An 18398-nucleotide genomic window follows, 5' to 3' on the forward strand; every position below is an offset into this window, starting at 1 on the left:
GCTCTATAGGACGCACTTTTCCCCCTTCAAAAATGAAGGGGAAATGTGTGTGCGTCCTATGGAGCGAAGACGCCATAGCCCACCGACCCTCTCCCGGCTGGAGAGGTGACGCGCGGCTATGGCAGGAGCCTCTATAGCCGCGCATCACCTCTCCAGCCGGGAGAGCGCGCGGGGGGGCTAAAGAAGCCCCCCGCGACCCTCTCCCGGCTGGAGAGGTGACGCGCGGCTATGGCAGGAGCCTCTCCGCTGCACCTTTCCGCTGCTCCCTGACCTGCTCTTTGGGGCTGGTGGTGGGCTTCCCCCCGCCAGCCCCAAAGAGCAGGTCGAAAGGAACCTGAAGCATGGAGAGCGAGAGGGGTCAGTGCACACCAACCCCTCTCGCTCTTCAGGCTTCCAAGGTACCTTGTTTTAGAGCGTGAAAACAAGAGGGGGAAAGTTCTCCCCCTCTCTGCGCAGCGCCTCCTGCCGCTTCGCTGAAGGGGCGCTGGGCAGAGAGGGGTAGATTTTTTTTTTTCTTGTTCTCCCCCCTCTAAAACAAAGTGCGTCCTATTGTCCGGTGCGTCCTATGGTGCGAAAAATACGGTACCACTCTTTGGAATGTAAAACAAATCCAGCCTACAGAAAAGCGTTTGTCACACATGTGCATTGCGTCATGTGTTCTGTTGGTCACATCTTGCTCCCTCTAGTCATTCCCATGGCCCTCTTTCATCTCCGCTTTTCAGCTTCCTCCACAGCCCCAAATTCTTTATTTCCAACAACCCTCTTGCCAGAAATTAGCCAGTATATTCTGTTGTTGTTTTTTTCCATGTTTACCTTTGACTCGTGTCTTAGAAACAGAAAAAAACTTTATTATCAATATTCTATGGACTATTGGGTTGCACACATTCCATGACATCACAGCAGCTCAGCCAACAGGTGGGAGGATAGCTTTCATGTGGACCATCCTCAGAAACTAAGTGATCCCTTCCAAGATTATTGGAGGGGAAAGTGTCCAGTACTGTTTACATAGTCCAAATGAATATAAAGATAGCTGCATTTTAAAAAAGGTACTGATTGGTATACGCGAAGAAGAAGGTATCTTGCTCCAAAGCCTAATTGGCATTGAATGTCTGGGCCCTGGTGAGGCTCATCCCGGTGCCCTGAGGCCATGAAGATGGTGCTCTGGGGGATCTTCTGAAGTCACTGGGCAAGCAGTCATTAAATCCCACCCCATAACTCTGCATGGGGAAAATCAGATACCTCCCCAGTTTCTATGCAAGGTGTCCCATTTTGGACGAAGGACAATCTGTATCTCAGTCGGAGTGGAGCCTGGGGACAGGAAAAAAAAGATATAAAGAGGAAAGACAGACACATAGACACTCTGCAATTTCTGGCAGGCCCCTCTTTAAAGCAGAAAGCCAAACTCTTGCCCGTTCGCTCTCTGGCGCAAACCTGCCAGGGCAAATTCAGCTGTAGTGGAGGTCGTTCCACTCCTATCTAGAGCACGATAAATCTGGGGAAGGGGATACTGCCAATGGACCTAAAATGGGCCTCTCTGTTTTTCCCCAACTTCCTTCCGGCAGGCTTCTAAATCTGTTTCTTTCAAAAAGCAGGCGCTGTGATCCTATCTTGGATATGGGCTTTACACAATTCCCATTCAACACTCTGAGGAGAAGCTGAACCCTCATCAGTTTCAAAATGTTCCTGAAGTTTGCCTTGCCCCATCCCCATCTTCTAACATTCTCATCCCTACATCTCAGTCAGCAGGACCAGTGGTCAGAGGTGATGGCAATAGGATTCCAACAAGCACAGATGCTCCCCAGCCCTGCCTCACATTCTGAACAGGCAGCCAAAGAAAGGGGCCACCGGCACCCAGCTGCTGCTAGGCAGTCTGCTGCCCAAACCACACACCCCAACCTGATCCAGCCACATACCTGGTGAGGGTTGGCCAGAAGCAGAACTTGAGATATCACCGTTGGGGGAAGGAGTGGGTTGAAGGCCGGCAGCTCGGAGCCTGTGGCCGGTTGCAGCTTGATGGCCATCGACTATCATTCAGCAGCAAGGAAGAGGAGAGGGAGAGAGGAAGAAAGATGAGCTCTCCTCAGGCTCAAGCTCAGCCCAAGTGGGGTCGCTGGGACAACTCCATGCCCCAGTGCCCCAGCAGCATATCAATCACAACATTTTATAAATTATCCCCTCTTTCTGTTTCAAGTTGAAACCCCCAAGGAAAATACACCCTCATACCGCAAAGCAGGAAGGCAAGGCAAAAGTGACAAAAACAGTGGTCAGGCCAAAGACCTGCTGGAAGAGAAACGTTTTCTGCTGGCCTGGTCTGTATGGAAGCCTAAGATCCTTGTGACATCAGGTGACTGACAGGTGGGAAAAGCCTCACCCTTCCCTGACAGCAGCAAGAAATGGAACCTTTAGCATCGTCGGCCAAGTCCTGTGGGACCTTCTGCCACTGGAGATTCAGCAGGGGCCATCTAACGCCTGCTGAAAACTTTTATATTCTGCCATACCTGTGCAGGCAATTAAGAATAGCTCCTTCACAATGGTTAACTGGTGTCTGCTTTTTAACTTTTGTTACGGCTTGTATTGTATTGCTTTATGTTTTTATTGCTATAACCCGCTTTGTTAAATTATTTATGGCACTGCGGCATACACATATTTTTATAAGTAAATAAATGAAGGGCACTATGTAACTTCCTTAATGAAATAAAACAATCCACAGGGAGGGAGGAATCCTGCTGATCAGGAGCACAGCTCTCTTGCCTAGATTAAGAGCCAGTTTCTCTCACCTTGGGCACAGCAGCCTGGAAGACGATGTCCTGGACTGGGTGAGGGGCAGTGCTCAGCAGGGAGAGAACCAGCACCCTGGTGGCTGGTTGGCCAGGAACCGGGTCCCTGGAGAAGTGGAGCATGGCTTTCAGGCCCTTCTCCTCATAGACCGTGACCGGGGGGATCGTGCCTGTTGGGGGCAAGAAGACAGACAACATGGGAAGCTGCCTTATACAGAGTGAGACCACTGGGGTCAACTAGCTCCGCACTGTCTCTACATTGACTGGCAACAATGCAAGGACCCTCCAGGATTTCAGGCAGAGGTGTCTACCAGCCATACTTGGGAGATACTAGAAACTGAACTCGAGACCTTCTACACCCAGAACAGATAGAATCATAAAATTGTAGAGTTGGGAAGGACCGTGAGGGTTATCTAGTCCATCCCCCTGCAATGCAGGAACCTTTTGCCCAATGTGGGGCTTGAACCCATGACCCTGAGATTAAGAGTCTCCTGCTCTACCAACTGAGCTATCCCAGCTATACTGTACCACTGTCTTTAGGCAATCTGGTGGCTAGGATGAGGATGCCAGGATCCAGAGGGAGGGGCAGGGAAAGGGGGGGAGCATTTATTTATTTCATACAATTTATATACTGCTTGATTGCTGAAATCTTCATCCCAGTTTGCATAAAGAATAAGGCAGTAAGGTAATTAGTAAAAACTATTACAGCATGGATCACTGCCTTGCCGTGGCGACGGGGCTTGAATAACTCAGAGAAGCTATGAACTATGGCATGCAGGGCCATCCAAGATGGACAGGTCATAGTGGAGAGTTTTGACCAAACGTGATCCACCTGGAGCAGGAACCGGCAAGCCACTCCAGTATCCCTGCCGAGAAAACTCCATGGACAAAGACAACAGGCATATAAAAGTTATGACGCTGGTAGATGAGCCCCTCAGGTCGGAAGGCGTCCAACATGCTACTGAGGAGGAGAAGGGAACGACAGAGGACGAGATGGTTGGACAGTGTTCTCGAAGCTACCAGCATGAGTTTGACCAAACTGCAGGAGGCAGTGGAAGATAGGAGTGCCTGGCGTGCTCTGGTCCATGGGGTCACGAAGAGTCGGACACGACTAGACAACAACAAATTACAGCATTCAAAAAAATTAAAACCATCCATATAGCTGAAAACACACCAGCATCCCAAACATCAGGCTTGTCTAAAAAATGTTTTTGGCAGGTGCTGAAAAGAGTAGAGAGGCAGAGAGTTCTCATGTGTAGGTGCTGCCACACTAGGAGACCAATTTCCAAAAAATGTGGAACGGGCATTGTGTGCCACCTATAACAGGGCCAGTCCTGCAGATCAAATCAATCAAGAGGGTGTATAATATGGTCCCAGATTACTGGAGGCTTTGTATACTAATGGTGTAACACCTTGAGCCTGGCCAGTAGCAAATAAGCAACCATTATAGATATCTGAGCCCAAGCGTTAAATCCTAACACAGCCTCACTCCCATCAGCAATTGTGCTGCAGAATTCTGCACGAACTGCAGCTTCTGAATCGGGCGCAAGGGAAGCCCCGCACAGAGTGCATTGCAGTAATCTACTCTGGAAGTAGCCAGCGTGTGAACTACTTGCAGCCAAGCCTTCCCGGTCCAGGAATGGCCATAGCTGTCATGCCAACTGCAGTTGGCAATAGGTAGCCACAGAGCCTCACAGAGGGGCAAAGCCAAACCCTATACGGGGCTCTGTCGCCCCACCAGAGTCCACATCCCACCACCAGATCGGGAGCAGCTGCTCAGCTCCTGCCCTGTGAAGAAAAGCTGCCATCCTGGCACTTACTCAGAGTAATGGAACTCAGCGGAATTGAAAGCTTAGCCAAGGAGCTGCTGGAGGACGCAGGGCAAGGCGGCAAAGGTGCTGGTGCCATTTCAGGTATTTGGCTGGAGACTGGAGGAGCCGCCGCCGTCGGGCTGATGGGGAGACCTGGGGAAAGAGAGTCACAGGAACCTGGAGGCAATGTCATTATCCCAGCAGGGAACTAACCCTTTCCTTCCGCAGCTCCTCTCCCCACGCCCTGGTTGCCTCTTGCTTAGATGCTAATGCTGCAGCAACATCCCCAAAGGCTCCTCCTCCAGCTTTGGTCATCCATGAAGACCCTGGTCCAGGATGCACAGTGGGATCTGAAGCTAACAAGGGTGCAAGCAGCTCAGACCCACTACTCTTCCTTTCACCAGCCCAGGAGAAGGAGGATGGCTCTTGAGGCCCCTGGCCTGGTTTTCTCATAGCTGGCTCTCCCTGGGGGGCTCGGAAGACCTCACCGGAAGGAAACAGGGCGACTATAGCAAGGACAGTTCTAATGGATTTATTTATTTTAGGGTTTGGAAATGGTTCCACAGCAGTGTACAAAAACAGAGTCTAAAGCATGATGGAAATCATAAAGCGGTGTTGAAAACATGGAGCCAACAACAGCTTGTTATGTCCTGGTCTGGAAAACACATAGAGTTGCATTCAATCATATTCAGAACCAGTGTGGTGGAGTGGTTAGTGTTGCACTAGAAAGTGGGAGAGGCAGGGATTTTTTTGTTTCGGACGGAACTCTCCGGAACTGAGTTCCAGCACCTCTCAGGTACCATTATAAGAGAACCAGGGAGGCATTCATGGTGAGTTCTGGCACCTCTTTTTCTAGAAAAATAGCACTGGGGAGAACTATGTACACCACCTTGGGCTAGTTGGAGGAAAGGTGGAATATAATACATAACATATTAATAATAATAATAATATTTTACCCAGAGTAGACCCACTCTGAGCTCAAGTTAGTCATGGCCAGGGTCTACCCTGCGTAAAAGCTAAGTCCATTAATTTCAATGGGTTTACTCTAAGTAGGGCAAACACTGAATACAACTCTTGTCCTCCTCAAATACTCTCCTCTTACAGGCCCTTCCCAACCACAGGAAGCCAGAAAGCAGGCTTTCTACATCAGGGAAGATGCAGCCGCTGAGAACTCAAGTCCAAGACACCAACCTAACATCAGCTCCTCATCCAGTGAGTGGGTAGAAGAGGAGGAGAGGAGCCTCTCCAGAAAAGGCTCTGTCTTTGCGTTCTCTTGCAAGGGAGCCTGGCATCCAGCACCCAGCTCAGAGAGGTCGATGAGGGTGAGGCTGCTTGCAGCGTCTGGAAGGGGCTGAGGTCCAGCTGAAATAATAATAATAATAATAATAATAATAATAACAATAATAATAATAACAATAACAATAATAATAATAAATTATTTATATCCCGCCCTCCCCAGCCGAAGCCGGGCTCAGAGCGGCTAACAACAATAAAAGTAATACAATTTACATAAAATCACAATCAATTAATTGAAATGCATTCTAAAATCAATTCAAAATCAAATTAATGGCAATCATTGGGCTAGAGTTCTATGAGGATTACCGAAGGAGAGAGTCAGGCTGTGCCTTGGCCAAAGGCCTGGTGGAACAGCTCTGTCTTGCAGGCCCTGCGGAATGATGTCAAGTCCCGCAGAGCCCTAGTCTCTTGTGACAGAGCATTCCACCAGATCGGGGCCACAGCCGAAAAAGCCCTGGTTCTGGTTGAGGCCAGTCTAACCTCCCTGTGGCCCGGGATCTCCCAAGATGTTTTTATTTGAAGACCGTAAGGTCCTCCGTGGGACGTAACAGGAGAGGCGGTCCCGTAGGTATGAGGGTCCTAGGCCGTATAGGGCTTTAAAGGCCGTATAGGGCTTTAAATGAAAGCAAGATTTGTTTTTTAAACAAAGTAGATGGCCATCCCAAGGAGGCTCAGCTGGTAAAGAACGCTGGGGAAAGGGAAGATCTTCCACCCACAATTTCAGATTGTTGCCAGCAGTTCTCCCAACACAAAGGTGGGACTCCCTTCCTCTCCCCCCACCCCAACTCTACCGGGCTTGCATTTCACCTGTCTATTACTGGGTAAGGCAGACAGCCAAGAACTAAACTAATATCCACCACTCAAAGCAAAATGCTTCTGACACAAATCCGTTCTCTTGGGAGCAAGTTAGCATAACTTCAGCCTTGCTAAACAAGCAAGGAAACCAGCAAACTGTGTCAGGCTTTTGAAACTGTAGGCTGGCTACCTGCTCTGGTTTAGCAAAGCTTCCCAAAGTGCTCCCTGACTATTCTGACCTGCAGAGCAGAATGTTTTCATTTACTGTGGTGCTTCAAAGCAAAGACTTAAAAAGCTGGCAGCTTTTTAAAAAGCTGCAGTTTGTGGTTCGCAAAGCGAAGTAGTCACCTGGTGCAGTTTTCTGCTTGCCCTTCTGACCCTCCTTTTTTCCTTCCTTCTCGAAGCCACGTCCTCACCCCCCTCTTTAAATCCCTACCCAACAACTCTGAAGAACAAAAAGGCACCTGTATGATAGCTCAGTAGGGCATGGGACTCTTAATCTCAGGGTAGTGGGTTCGAGTCCCACATTAGGCAAAATGTTCCTGCATTGCAGATGGCTGGACAAGATGTGGTCCCCTTCCAACTCTACTATGATTCACCCTAGCCCATCTCAATCTGCCCCTTGGCTTCACTGCAAGCAGGGCCTCCCCCAGACCCTTTACAAGACAGGGACAGCCTTGCCAACCTTGACCTACCAGCAGCATCGCCAGAGCTGGTCCCAGAATCCCCAGCGGTGCCCACAACGTCCTTGTAAAAGCACAGCGCCCGCGTGAGCCTGTCACTTGCCTGCAGAACCTCCCCTACAGAAGCAACAAGAGCGCCACGGGCTTCACTCAACAATTACAAGAAAACAATTGTTATTTGCAGGGTGGGGGCTGCTTTGTTCCATGTGTTTTGTATTATTAGCATTAAAAAAAAATTAAGTTACCCCTGTTAACAAATTAAAACCCTGGAATTCTAATTCTCAGGGCTAACAAAACACACATCTAATAAAATTGATTTCACCCCAAAATGGAAAACGAGTGAGGTCCCAACTAAAGAAGAATGGCAACTTAAGTTGACAGAATATGCACAACTCGCAGACTTAACAAATAGAATAAGAGAACAAGAAGAACATATGTTTAAAGAAGATTGGAAAACGTTTGTTGAATATATGGGAAATAATGATGTACAGCTGAAAATGTTGGCAGCATTAAGATAAATTCAACAGTGTAAATAAGTTTTGATGGATGCAACAATGGAATACTGAACGGTATAGTTTTTGTAAAATATGCAGGGATTTATGATATGTAAAATGAACCATGGAAAGAGAAGGGAAGTCACTGATATCTTAAGGATGTAAAATGAGTATCTTAAACTGTAAAACAGAAAACTTAATAAAAATTAAATACAAAAAAATAAATAAAAGTGATTTCAAATCCAGCAGTTTCCTAATTTGAGGGTAGAGAGAATAGGGGACAGCTGTTCCCTTCTCAGCCAGGACAAAACTGCATTTCTTGGGCCTCTATAACATCCCTCTCTCTACACACACACCCCTGCCCAGCCCTTCCCTTGTTTGTCGTTCCCGTTCTTACCCAGAGCCTCCTCATCTTCCACCGTCTCGCTGGCCACACGGAAGAGCAGCGGCTTCAGCCTCTCGCACTTGGCAAACGTGGCCTGTGGAAGGACACAGCCAGAGTGGAAGTGCCACTGCCTCAGCCTCACAGCCCAGCTGCCCCAGCCCCACCCCACCCCAGCTGTGGCCCGAGGGGAGGAGGAAAGCACACCACACATGCTCAGAGGAACTTTATTCATCATGTTATTCTAATATTCCGCTACGTGTCTCAGGGCAAATTCTAGGCCCCCAGAATTCAGTTAAGCCCAGTCCATCTTTCTAGCCAGAGGGGTACATATACAACCAAAGAACATCAGAAAAACCCTTGCAGCCAGAGGTCCATCGAGCCCAACATCCTCTCCTCACCAAGGAGGCCAACAAAATGCCACAATGGGAAGCCCGCAGACAGGACCTGAGTGCACCAATGGCAGTGCTATTCCACCTTGTGTGATTCCCAGCAAGTGGTATTCATTGAGAATTGTGGGAAGGAATGTGAAAACAGAGGTCCTCTCTCCCCCCTGGTGACAAATGAGTCAACCTATGCATACTGCAGAGGCCCCACCATTGTCCTCAAGAGCCCCCTCCCCATGGCCAGGCAGAGGGAGGTCCTGGAGCATATGGGGCTGCCCTGGAGAAAAGCCTTACAGAGCATGCTAGCTGCTGTACCTTCCATGCCTGGACTTCAGAGGTGTTCCCCAAGGGGGGGGGAGGGAGAGAGCAGGATTTACCTGCAGGAGCTCCAGGGTTGACGTGGGGGTCCCGGCTCCCTTGCTTTCTTGCCAGCTTCTCAGCATCTCCTCCAATGCCTCTGCGCTGCTGTGGGCTTCCTTCAGAGCGTTCAGTCGCCTGGAGACCTTGGCCGATTTCTCCTGCTCCTGCAATGGGCCAAACACACTCAGATTCTTTAGCTGTGTTGCAGAGGGTGGGGCCAGATGACCCCTGGGACCCTTATTCCAACTCTACATTTCTGTGACTCTATGATTCTAGGTCGCAAGGCATTTTCCCGAAGCAATTAGCAGCCTCAGCTTGTGCCTCTCATACCAAGGTCAGATAATAAACTGAGCCCTAGAAAAGCAAACCAGAGAAAGTTTGAAGACGACAACCTGCGAATCTGTGTGCTTGCATTTCTTTATTTGTTGCCTTTATATCTTTTTCTCTCCAAGGAGCTCAAGGATTCTCCCCCCTATTCATAAACGGTTCTCTTGCACTTGATTTAATCACCACAACTGTTATGTACTGAAGTTCTCACCCTGGGCCAGCAGGGGGATACTGTAGATAGCTATGCAAATAAGGGATCGAAAGTGACGTTCAGTGATTGGATAGTTTTAGAAAATTGTTACAGTTACATTGTACTGGAGCTCTATATAAGCAGGCTGACTGAACCCTTCAGTTCAGTTCTGTCCTGGCCTGTGAATAAACAAGAGCTGTTTGAAGAATCGCTGTGTCATCTGATATGTTCACCCACAACTTAACAACAACAACTCTGTGAGGTAGGTGAGGCCGCAAGGAGTGAAGTTACAAGGAACCAGGCAGAGGGCCTTCTTGGTAGTTGCACCCACCTTGTGGCATGCCTTCCCATCAGATGTCAAGGAGTTAAGTAACTATACAACTTTAAGAAGACATCTGAAAGTTTTTATATTTGTTGGAAGCCACCCAGAGGCAACCCAGTCAGATGAGTGGGGTAATAATAATAATAATAATAATAATAATAATAATAATAATAATAATGCAGTAATTGGCCCTAAGTCACATCCAGTGAGCTTCATGGCTGAGGGGGGATTAGAACCCTGGTCTCTTCCAGGTCATAGTCCAGCACTCTAACCATTACACGACACTGGCTTCTCCATAAGCATGGAGCCCTCTGGCACCAGAAGATGCCAGACAATGGGGGGAAATGGCAGAGAGAAGGCCTACCTCTCTGATCATCCCTTTGATCAGCCTGTTTGCTGCCTGAAGGTCTTCTGGGTTTTTGCTTTTCAGGAGCCTTGTTAAAAGCTGAGGAGAGGGGAGGGGAGAAGGTGAGGACCAGGCCAGAAGCATCGCCGCACAGTCAATGGCACACTTCGTCTCAAGCAAAGCTGTTCAGGAGCAAAGAAAAATAAAGGGGGGGGGAGACTCCTACTTTTTTTAAAAAGTGCTGCTTTGAATATATACCAACAAGGCTTTCAGGTGGTCTGATTTTGCATGGAAAAAGCAGCATTTCTCAGAATAAAGTTTTATAACCAGGATATTTTTTTAAAAAATAAGGGAAGGGCTGTAGGCTCAGGGGACAAAAGTCTGCTTTGCATGCAGAAGGTCCTTGATTCAATCCCCAACAGGCTTGTCAGCGGCCCCCCGTGGGTCACCCTGTCGGCACCCACTACCCAAGTCCGTTATTAACGTGAGCAATAGTGCAGCGTCCAGCTTGACCACAAGGAGGAGCAGGTTACCTTGGATTTCTCATCATCAGCATCAAAAATGGAGCTAGCCGGCCGTGGAGAAGGTGGTGGCAGAATTTTGTCTTCCGGTAGTTTGGGGTCTTGTTTGACGATCCCTGAAATAAAGCTTTGCAGTATTGGCACACCCACAGTTTAAGGATGCTTAGGGGCCATTTAAAGTGACAAATCACAGCAGAAAAGGCATTTAAAGCTAGTTGCCCGAGCCTGGAATTCAGAGATTCAAAATGCAAGAAACTAAAAATTGAAAGCAAAGGAGCGAAAGCTGGCCTTAAACCGCCTGCAATTTGTCATCTGCAAGGCTTCAGATTCTACCACAAAAACTTTTGGATTAAGAGTGTCGGAGTAGAATTTGTTTTTTTAAAAGGATGATCATTACAGAGGAATCTGTGAAACAAGCAGTATGTTAAAGGGGATGAATTTGAATATATCTGAGAATGGGAAAACAGTTTGGGGGGAAGGTATTTAAATTAAATTAAATTTGGTTATGTTGTTTTATAAATTTGAAAATGAATAAAAATTAATTGGCCCAAAAAAGGTGCCGGACTAAAACCTGGGAGACCAGGGTTCAAACCTCCCCACTTGGCCATGAAGCTGAATAGCTGTGACCTTCGGCAGTCACCACTTCTCAGCCTTAGCTACCTCACATGGTTGTTGTGAGGAATAAATGAGGAGAACCATGAAGGCCAACTTGAGCTTCTTGGAAGAAAAAGGGGAGATACAAGGGCAATAAATAAATAGACCCACCAGAGTAAGTAGTTTAAAAGAGATAAGAGAGGTAAACACCAGCTACGCAACCCTTTTTTTGCGGTCCCAGGAAGAAAAATACTTTGTTCTGCTTTCTCACGGAAAAACCTCGTGAGGGAAAAGAGTGTTAGAAGCATTTTGGTCAGCAGGCTTGTGGTTTAAGACCATGTGACTTTGAGATGGGAAGGAGGTGGGGGAGAACACAGACAGAAGAACCAGCTAAATGGAGACCTTGTTTCTTCAACATTTGATAAGCGTCGCGGATTTTCACTTCCTGAGGAAACCACACCATCCAACTGAACAGCAGCTCGACGATGCGGGATTTGACTCTGTCCGTCGACCACTCTCCGAGATACTGGGAAGCCCAAAGTAAAGATGGTTGGAACCAGAAGAAGAAAGACCACCACCTTGGGGAGTCCCCGGCTCCTCACAAAGCAAGACTGTGCCCGCATCTTGTACTCCCACCCACTCAAAATAAATCCTTGTACATTTCAGATGTTTTCTGCCTTCAAAGGACGAACCTGTACCCTTAACAGTGGGAACAGGATAACCAGTGGCCCTGCAGATGTTGCTGAAAGTACAGAAACCACCCCTCTTTTAAAAATAACCACACACAACCCCAACTTTATCTTGACCTTTAGGACTCTGAGGAGGACCTTCTGAAGGGACCTCCCAGCCACCCCTTTTCTGACAAGGGCCTCCTCCCTTCTGGGCTTCTTTTTCTATATAATAATAATAATAATTTATTATTTATACCCTGCCCATCTGGCTGGGTTTCCCCAACCACTCTGGGCTGTTCCTAATAGAATATTAAAAACACAATGAAACATCAAACATTAAAAACTTCCGTAAACAGGGCTGCCTTCAGATGTCTTCTAAAAGTCAGATAGTTGTTTATTTCCTTGACATCTGATGGGAGGGTATTCCACAGGACAGGCGCCACTACCGAGAAGACCGCCTGCCTGGTTCCTTGTAACTTCACTTTTCACAGTGAGGGAACCACCAGAAGGCCCTCGGAGCTGGACCTCAGTGTCTGGGCTGAACGATGGGGGTGGAGATACTCCTTCAGGTATACTGGGCCAAGGCCGTTTAGGGCTTTAAAGATCAGCACCAACACTATGAATTTCTGAGCTTCACCTGCCTGGGCACTTACCTTGGGAGAAAGGACCTTGATGAGACCGTTCAGAAATCGGAACTTCCCCATTTCATGATGGAAATTCTCTCCGCAGTTGTTCACACACATCTCCAAGACCTCGTAGGGGGAAAGAGGCAAACACAAACCTTGATCCTAAAAGAGCAGGCAAATCCACAGGGAGCCCCCAAGACCCCATCACGCCAGCCTTGTCATTCAGCAGTGGGGTCACCAAGCCATTCAAGGTGACAACACAAGGTGCAGAAAACAGAGCCAGGTAACTTTCTCTAGGTAAAGGCAGCAGAAAAGGAGACCCAGGGGTGCAGGGAGGGGGAGGTGCTACTTTCTCCGAGTCTTCTTAACTCCAGATAGAAGTGCAAAGGGCAGCCATCACTGGCTGGGTGCTCTCCAGATGTTTTGGACTGCAATTCCTATCAGCTGCAGCTGTGGCAGAATCTATAGTCCAAAACACCTATAGGTCAGTCACTAGGTTGATGAAGGCTGGCAGAGAGACTCTGGGTTGGTTAAAATCCATATCTGCCCTTGCTCCTCTCGATATGGGGATTTCAGGAAGGAGAAAAATACTCTGCACATGCTCACAGACGCTGCATTTTTAATAACTTCACACTGGCCACAACTGACCCCTGGCACTGAGAACTGATTCCAAGCCTAAGCTAACAGGTTGTTCAGAATAAGCAGGGAAGGTGTTCCAAGCAGTGCCAGTTGTCAGGCATAGCTCAGTGAGCAAATGAGGTAGGAGAAGGTGGACTCAATCAGGCTGAGACTGACTGGGATGGGGGGTGGACGAAGGTTGTGTAACGCAAATGTGACAAGCTACAAGAGCAGGAAGCTCCCCCTCAAAAAGAGGAAAAAAAGAACCACCAAACGGCAGAATTCTCAACCCAGATGCTCAGCAGCAGCTGCTCTGTCCACACAACAAATGGGGGAACAAGAAGTCCGGACTCCAAAGAGGAAATGCAAGGCCTTGCATGCACAATATCCCTGTGTCCAGGATACCGCAGGACACACTGGGCTGCAGGATGCTCACACTTATTTATTGCATTTATAATCCCACCTTTTTCTCCAAGGAGAGCAAGTACAGTTCTCCCTCTTCTTATTTAATCCCCTCAACAAACCAGTTATGGGTCCGAGAGGCAGACCCAAGGTCACCCTTCATGTCCAAGTGGGAATTTGAACCCAGGATTTTCAGGCCCTGGTACACTTACGGTTAGCGCATGCAGAGCCTCTGCCTCCTGCGGCGACTGGATCTTATGTTCCAGCAACTTCAGAGCTGCAGCAATGCTGAGAGAGAGGTAAAAAAGAAAAGCAGTCATGCCATAGTCCCTGAAATCATTCTTGAATTCACCTTCACAACAACCAGAGGAGGCAGGTGGCTATTGCTGTCGGGGGGGGGGGGGGCAAAGCTCAATGGGAGAGCATCTGCTTGGCATGCAGAAGGTCCAGGAAGGGCTGGGGGGAAATACTCCCTGCCTGAAAAACTTGGAGAGCCGCAGCTGCCAGTCAGCATGCACACAATCCTGAGCTAGCACAAGGCAGTTTCCTATGTTTTCAAGAGGAAGAGGGCAGTTTGCTCAGTGATGGGCAAGAGAAGAGCTGTACTTCTGCACCCAAGACCAGCTCTCTGCTTTTGCCACACAAGATCCAGGGATATCTCATAGGCAGCTGACACCTGCCACTTCCAACTGCATGACATTTTAGGGTAATATCTGCTGAACCCTGTTATTTGGGGGTTTTCTCAGTCTCTACAGGAAAGTAGCTGAGGAGTGGAGGTAAACCACTCGTTGTTTCTTCTCTGAGAGTGTTGAACGTGATTTGTAAGAGTGATCACTGCTGCTCGTGATGGCTAGACATGCTCCAGTCTGGCACCTTGCCAACAGGTTGTACAGGCTTTTTAAGCAATATAGAAGAAGCCAGCTGAACCTGTTTGACCAGAAACAACTGCAAAAGAAAGCAGATAGGTGCTTGAGCCACAAGAAGCGAAACTGCTCCTCAAGAAACAAGAGATCATCTCCACCAAAGGAGCTCAAGCACACTCTTGGCATGACATAAAATGCCACGCAAGAAAAGGATGGAATGAGCAGAAATTGTGGCAGAAAGAGAGCTGAGGTTTGTTCCAAGCCCATCCCCAGTCAAGGAACATTGCCAGACATTCAAGTTTCAATCAGCTGCTATGTTTTAGGAGATGCAAAAGCTCTCAAGAATTCGTTTGCTTTCAGCAAACAGTGCCCAAGGCTCAAGGGATTCCTGGGCAAGGAAACACAAGCAACCCACACACAACGAAACAACTGCAGGCCAGAATCTGACCACACACCGCAAGAAGAGGACAGAGGCGCTCTCTCCCCTCCTGCTCTGCCTGGGAATCTCCCACAATCTGCCCTGCTGCAGTGCCTCTGCACATGGACAAAGGGTAGCAAACAGAACTTTGGGGTAACACAAGCTCTTACCATCTCTCCACGCTCAAGACAAAACCTTTGCCAACTTCCACATCCACCTCGAGCTGGAAGTGGCCTAGAGCAAAAGGTTCTCCTCACCCAGTGCAGCCTTACCTGTCAGCATCTGCGTTGACCTGGTCGCTAAACCTCTGGATACATTCCCAGTTTTCCTCGGAGTTACTGGGATCTGTGGCTTTGTCTGCCATGGAAGACAAGGTTGGGAAGAGTCACAACAGTGCAGCACAGCTGGGCAAAACACCAGTGTCTGATCAGCCCCAGATGTTGCCTGCTATCCAGCCCCAGCCCTGCTCTGTTGCCAGGGAAAGGACACAGAAAAGAGAAAGGGAGCAGAAAGTGAAATGGCTTTATGCTGGGGAGGCAGCCTAGTCCTCTCCCCCAGGCAACCATATCTAAAGGGGCTGCAGTGTATTTAGAAAATAAGCTAGGAAGGAGAGGAAGAAATAGTCACCAGATAGGGGCCTTTTTAGTGGTGGCTCCCCAGTTGTGCAATGTCTTCCCTAGTGAGGTGTGCCTGTCTCCATTGCTAGCAACTTTCAAGAGGAACCTGAAAACATTCTTGTTTACCTGCGCATCTGTTGGTGGCTGTTCCTCGAAACTCTGAGATCAGTGAATGGAAGAATGTTATTGATTGTAATTGCTTTTAGACTATTTTTAACTGCTTTAGGATGTTTTAAGTTGCAACTGCTCTTAGAATGTTTTAATCCATTTTTGCTTTCGTTTTCAAATTGTGTATCTGTTTACTAGCCTGGGCTCCTTGGGGAGGAAAGGCGAGGCATGAATTCAGTAAATATTAATAAAAATAGATACTGATGGGAAATTTGTGTTAAAAGTATCAAGTGGGAGGATGAAAACAACTGTAAAGTAAATGGTACACAGAAAGGAAGGCCTTTGTTAAAAAGAAATTAGATACTTTGAAGAGGATGAGATAATATTGGATGGAGATTTTAAAAGCTTTAGATATGTCCACTGATAAAACAAAGAATAAACTGAGGTTTTTTTGTGTGTGTGTGTTTACATTTTTTAGCTTTGTTGGCAGCCAAGAAACAACAGGGAAGATCCAACCTTTTAGTTAGAAAAAAGAAACAAGACCAGGTTTGCTATGAAAGAAAGAGACAAACTGGGGGCAGAGTGTATCTTCTTAGAAATCTTTTGTTTCTGAGAGTTTTGAAGACTGCAGATTTTTAAGAGAAGTTGGAAATTGTTGCAATATCCTCAAAAGAGAGAATGATGCTTAATAATTCTGTTCAGCTGACAAAAACCAAGCTATTGAAAGAAAAATGAAACCATTGCACTTATTTAGGCTGCAATCCTAGAACTACTCACCTGGGACTAACCCTATTGAACTCAACAGGACTTACTTTTGAGTAGACACATATAGGATTGCACAGTTAACAAATGAATGGTCAGGTTCTTTAATTAGGAAGGGAAATCCAGGTGTAAAGAGGATGAGCTGTAAAGAGGATGGAGAATGTTCTTTCCACCAGTTCTCTCCAGCAGAATTTTGAAATGCTATCTACTGCATTGGCAAATTGACTGATAAATATACAGGCGTTGATCAGATGCATTTTCATGCCTGGCAGGAAAACGTCAGATTGCATCAGATTACTGCTGGCTCAAATCAGAACAGAAAAAATTACTGGGTTTTTTTCCTTGCTTCAGAGAAAGCTTTTTATAGAGTGAGAAAATAATCCTTTTTTCTGTAATGAAGGCATTTGATTTATGGGAGCATTTATACAACAGACAGCCCTGAAGCCAGAATTAACTGGGAATGTGTACTCTTGTTTTTATATATTTTTTAAAAAAACTAAACAAGGAGTTACTCTTATTTGCAGAAACTAGTCAGAGGCAGCAATGCATGTGAATGCCAGTTGCTGGAAGCCACAGGAGGGAAAAGTGCCCTTGTGCCCAGGTCTGCTTGCTTTGCTAGCTTCCCATGGGCATCTTGTTGGTAACTGTGAGAACAGGATGCCAGCCCAGATGGGCTTTGGGCCAGATTCCAAAAAGGCTCTTCATATGTCTTTAACTTTGAGCAAGAGCAGTAAGAAATTGCCCATGAATAAAAGCAGTGAGGATAATGGGCCAATAAAAAAAAATCTTACATTATTTATTTATTTATGAATTTTTAATCCACACTTTCAGGGAGGGAAAACACACAGCAAGGTGGAGTACAACATATAAAGTTATAAAAATCAACAAATGGCCATAAAAACCTGGTTAAAATTTATCAGTGAATATCAATAGACACTGATTGATTAAAACAAAACATCATTTTGTAAAGGCCTGTCTGAATAATAAAAAAAAGGTTTAAAAAGAAAGGAGAATTATGTAGTATTTAAGTCTGACTAAGCCCACCTGAGTCAAGAGTGGGGATCGAACAAAAAAAAAAATTATGGCAAAATATCAGGTTATTAAGTCCAGGAGGCAAGAAGTACCTCAAACATGACGAAACTAGAAGATCCCCAAATTATCTGCCCTCAAATGAAAAAGAGAGAGAGACGGCAACATTGAATGAAAGGAATATCCAAACAGCTTTGACGGGGGGGGGGGGGGATCGGAAGGCAAAACTGTTGCCTTTCAGGGTCCCCCAGTCTGGGTTGAAAAAACACGCAGCCACTTTGACTCCGTCTTGCCGAAGGGGGCCAGTTTAAGCCGCCTGGCGCAAAACCGCTTCCGAGTTGCACCGTTTGACGCTTCAGGTGGTTTGCAAGAAAAGCTCCCAGGGGAGAGCGCTTTCCAAGACACCCCCTCCAGGCTCATATGCCAGATTTGGGAGCGAAGGGCCGGCCCGGCCGGGTGGGGGGTGTCCTTCTTCCACCTCCCGCGTCTCAGGAGTCAAGGAGCCAAGCTCCGCGGAACTCAGCCCGGAGAGGCGCCCAGCCAGGCGCCGTAGCCTTTGAGCGCGTGCAGAGCGCCCTCCCTCTCCTCCCCACACTCACGCAGCAGCAGCTCCAGCGCGCCCGGAGGAGCCGCCCGCGCCATGGCCTGCCTCCCTCTTCCTCGGCCGGGCAGAAAATTGGCCCGGCACGCCCAGCCCCGGGTGGGACGACCCTCCGGCGCCCAGACCCCGCCTCGGCGCCCGCCCGGGGCGGGGAGAGGCAGCCGGAGCGCCGCCTCCGCGCCCGGCGCTGGGCAGCAACAGGCGGAGGCCAGGAGTAGCCCCGGGCCTGGCACTGAAGCCCCGCCGGGGAAAAGCGCACCAGCAGCCGCCGGGAGGGGCCGGGCAGCCACCCAGAGCAGCCTCTCCCCGGGGGCTCCGCGCCTTGGCCAGCTCGGCCAGGGGCAAAACATTGGCGGGGGTGGGGGCAAGGGGATCATAAGGGGAGAGGGGACAGGGGGC

At 48.0% G+C, this 18398-nt stretch overlaps 1 protein-coding gene across 1 annotated transcript; it reads right to left on the reverse strand.

Annotated features, from left to right (window-relative positions):
• Positions 1–606: 606 nt before the first annotated feature.
• Positions 607–18108, reverse strand: GGA2 (golgi associated, gamma adaptin ear containing, ARF binding protein 2). Its single transcript, XM_082199370.1, has 15 exons — positions 17998–18108; positions 15155–15239; positions 13814–13889; positions 12609–12707; positions 11687–11810; positions 10703–10806; positions 10188–10268; positions 9002–9148; positions 8254–8335; positions 7375–7479; positions 5780–5950; positions 4598–4741; positions 2778–2947; positions 1914–2024; positions 607–1308 (listed from the first exon to the last, which is right to left on the reverse strand). Exons 1-15 carry the CDS (start codon positions 18038–18040, stop codon positions 1198–1200), a joined length of 1653 nt encoding a protein of 550 aa, XP_082055496.1. The 5' UTR covers positions 18041–18108; the 3' UTR covers positions 607–1197.
• Positions 18109–18398: the final 290 nt, after the last annotated feature.

This window comes from Podarcis vaucheri, assembly GCF_965113315.1.
Source record: "Podarcis vaucheri genome assembly, chromosome: 14".
NCBI classification, from domain to species: Eukaryota; Metazoa; Chordata; class Lepidosauria; order Squamata; family Lacertidae; genus Podarcis; species Podarcis vaucheri.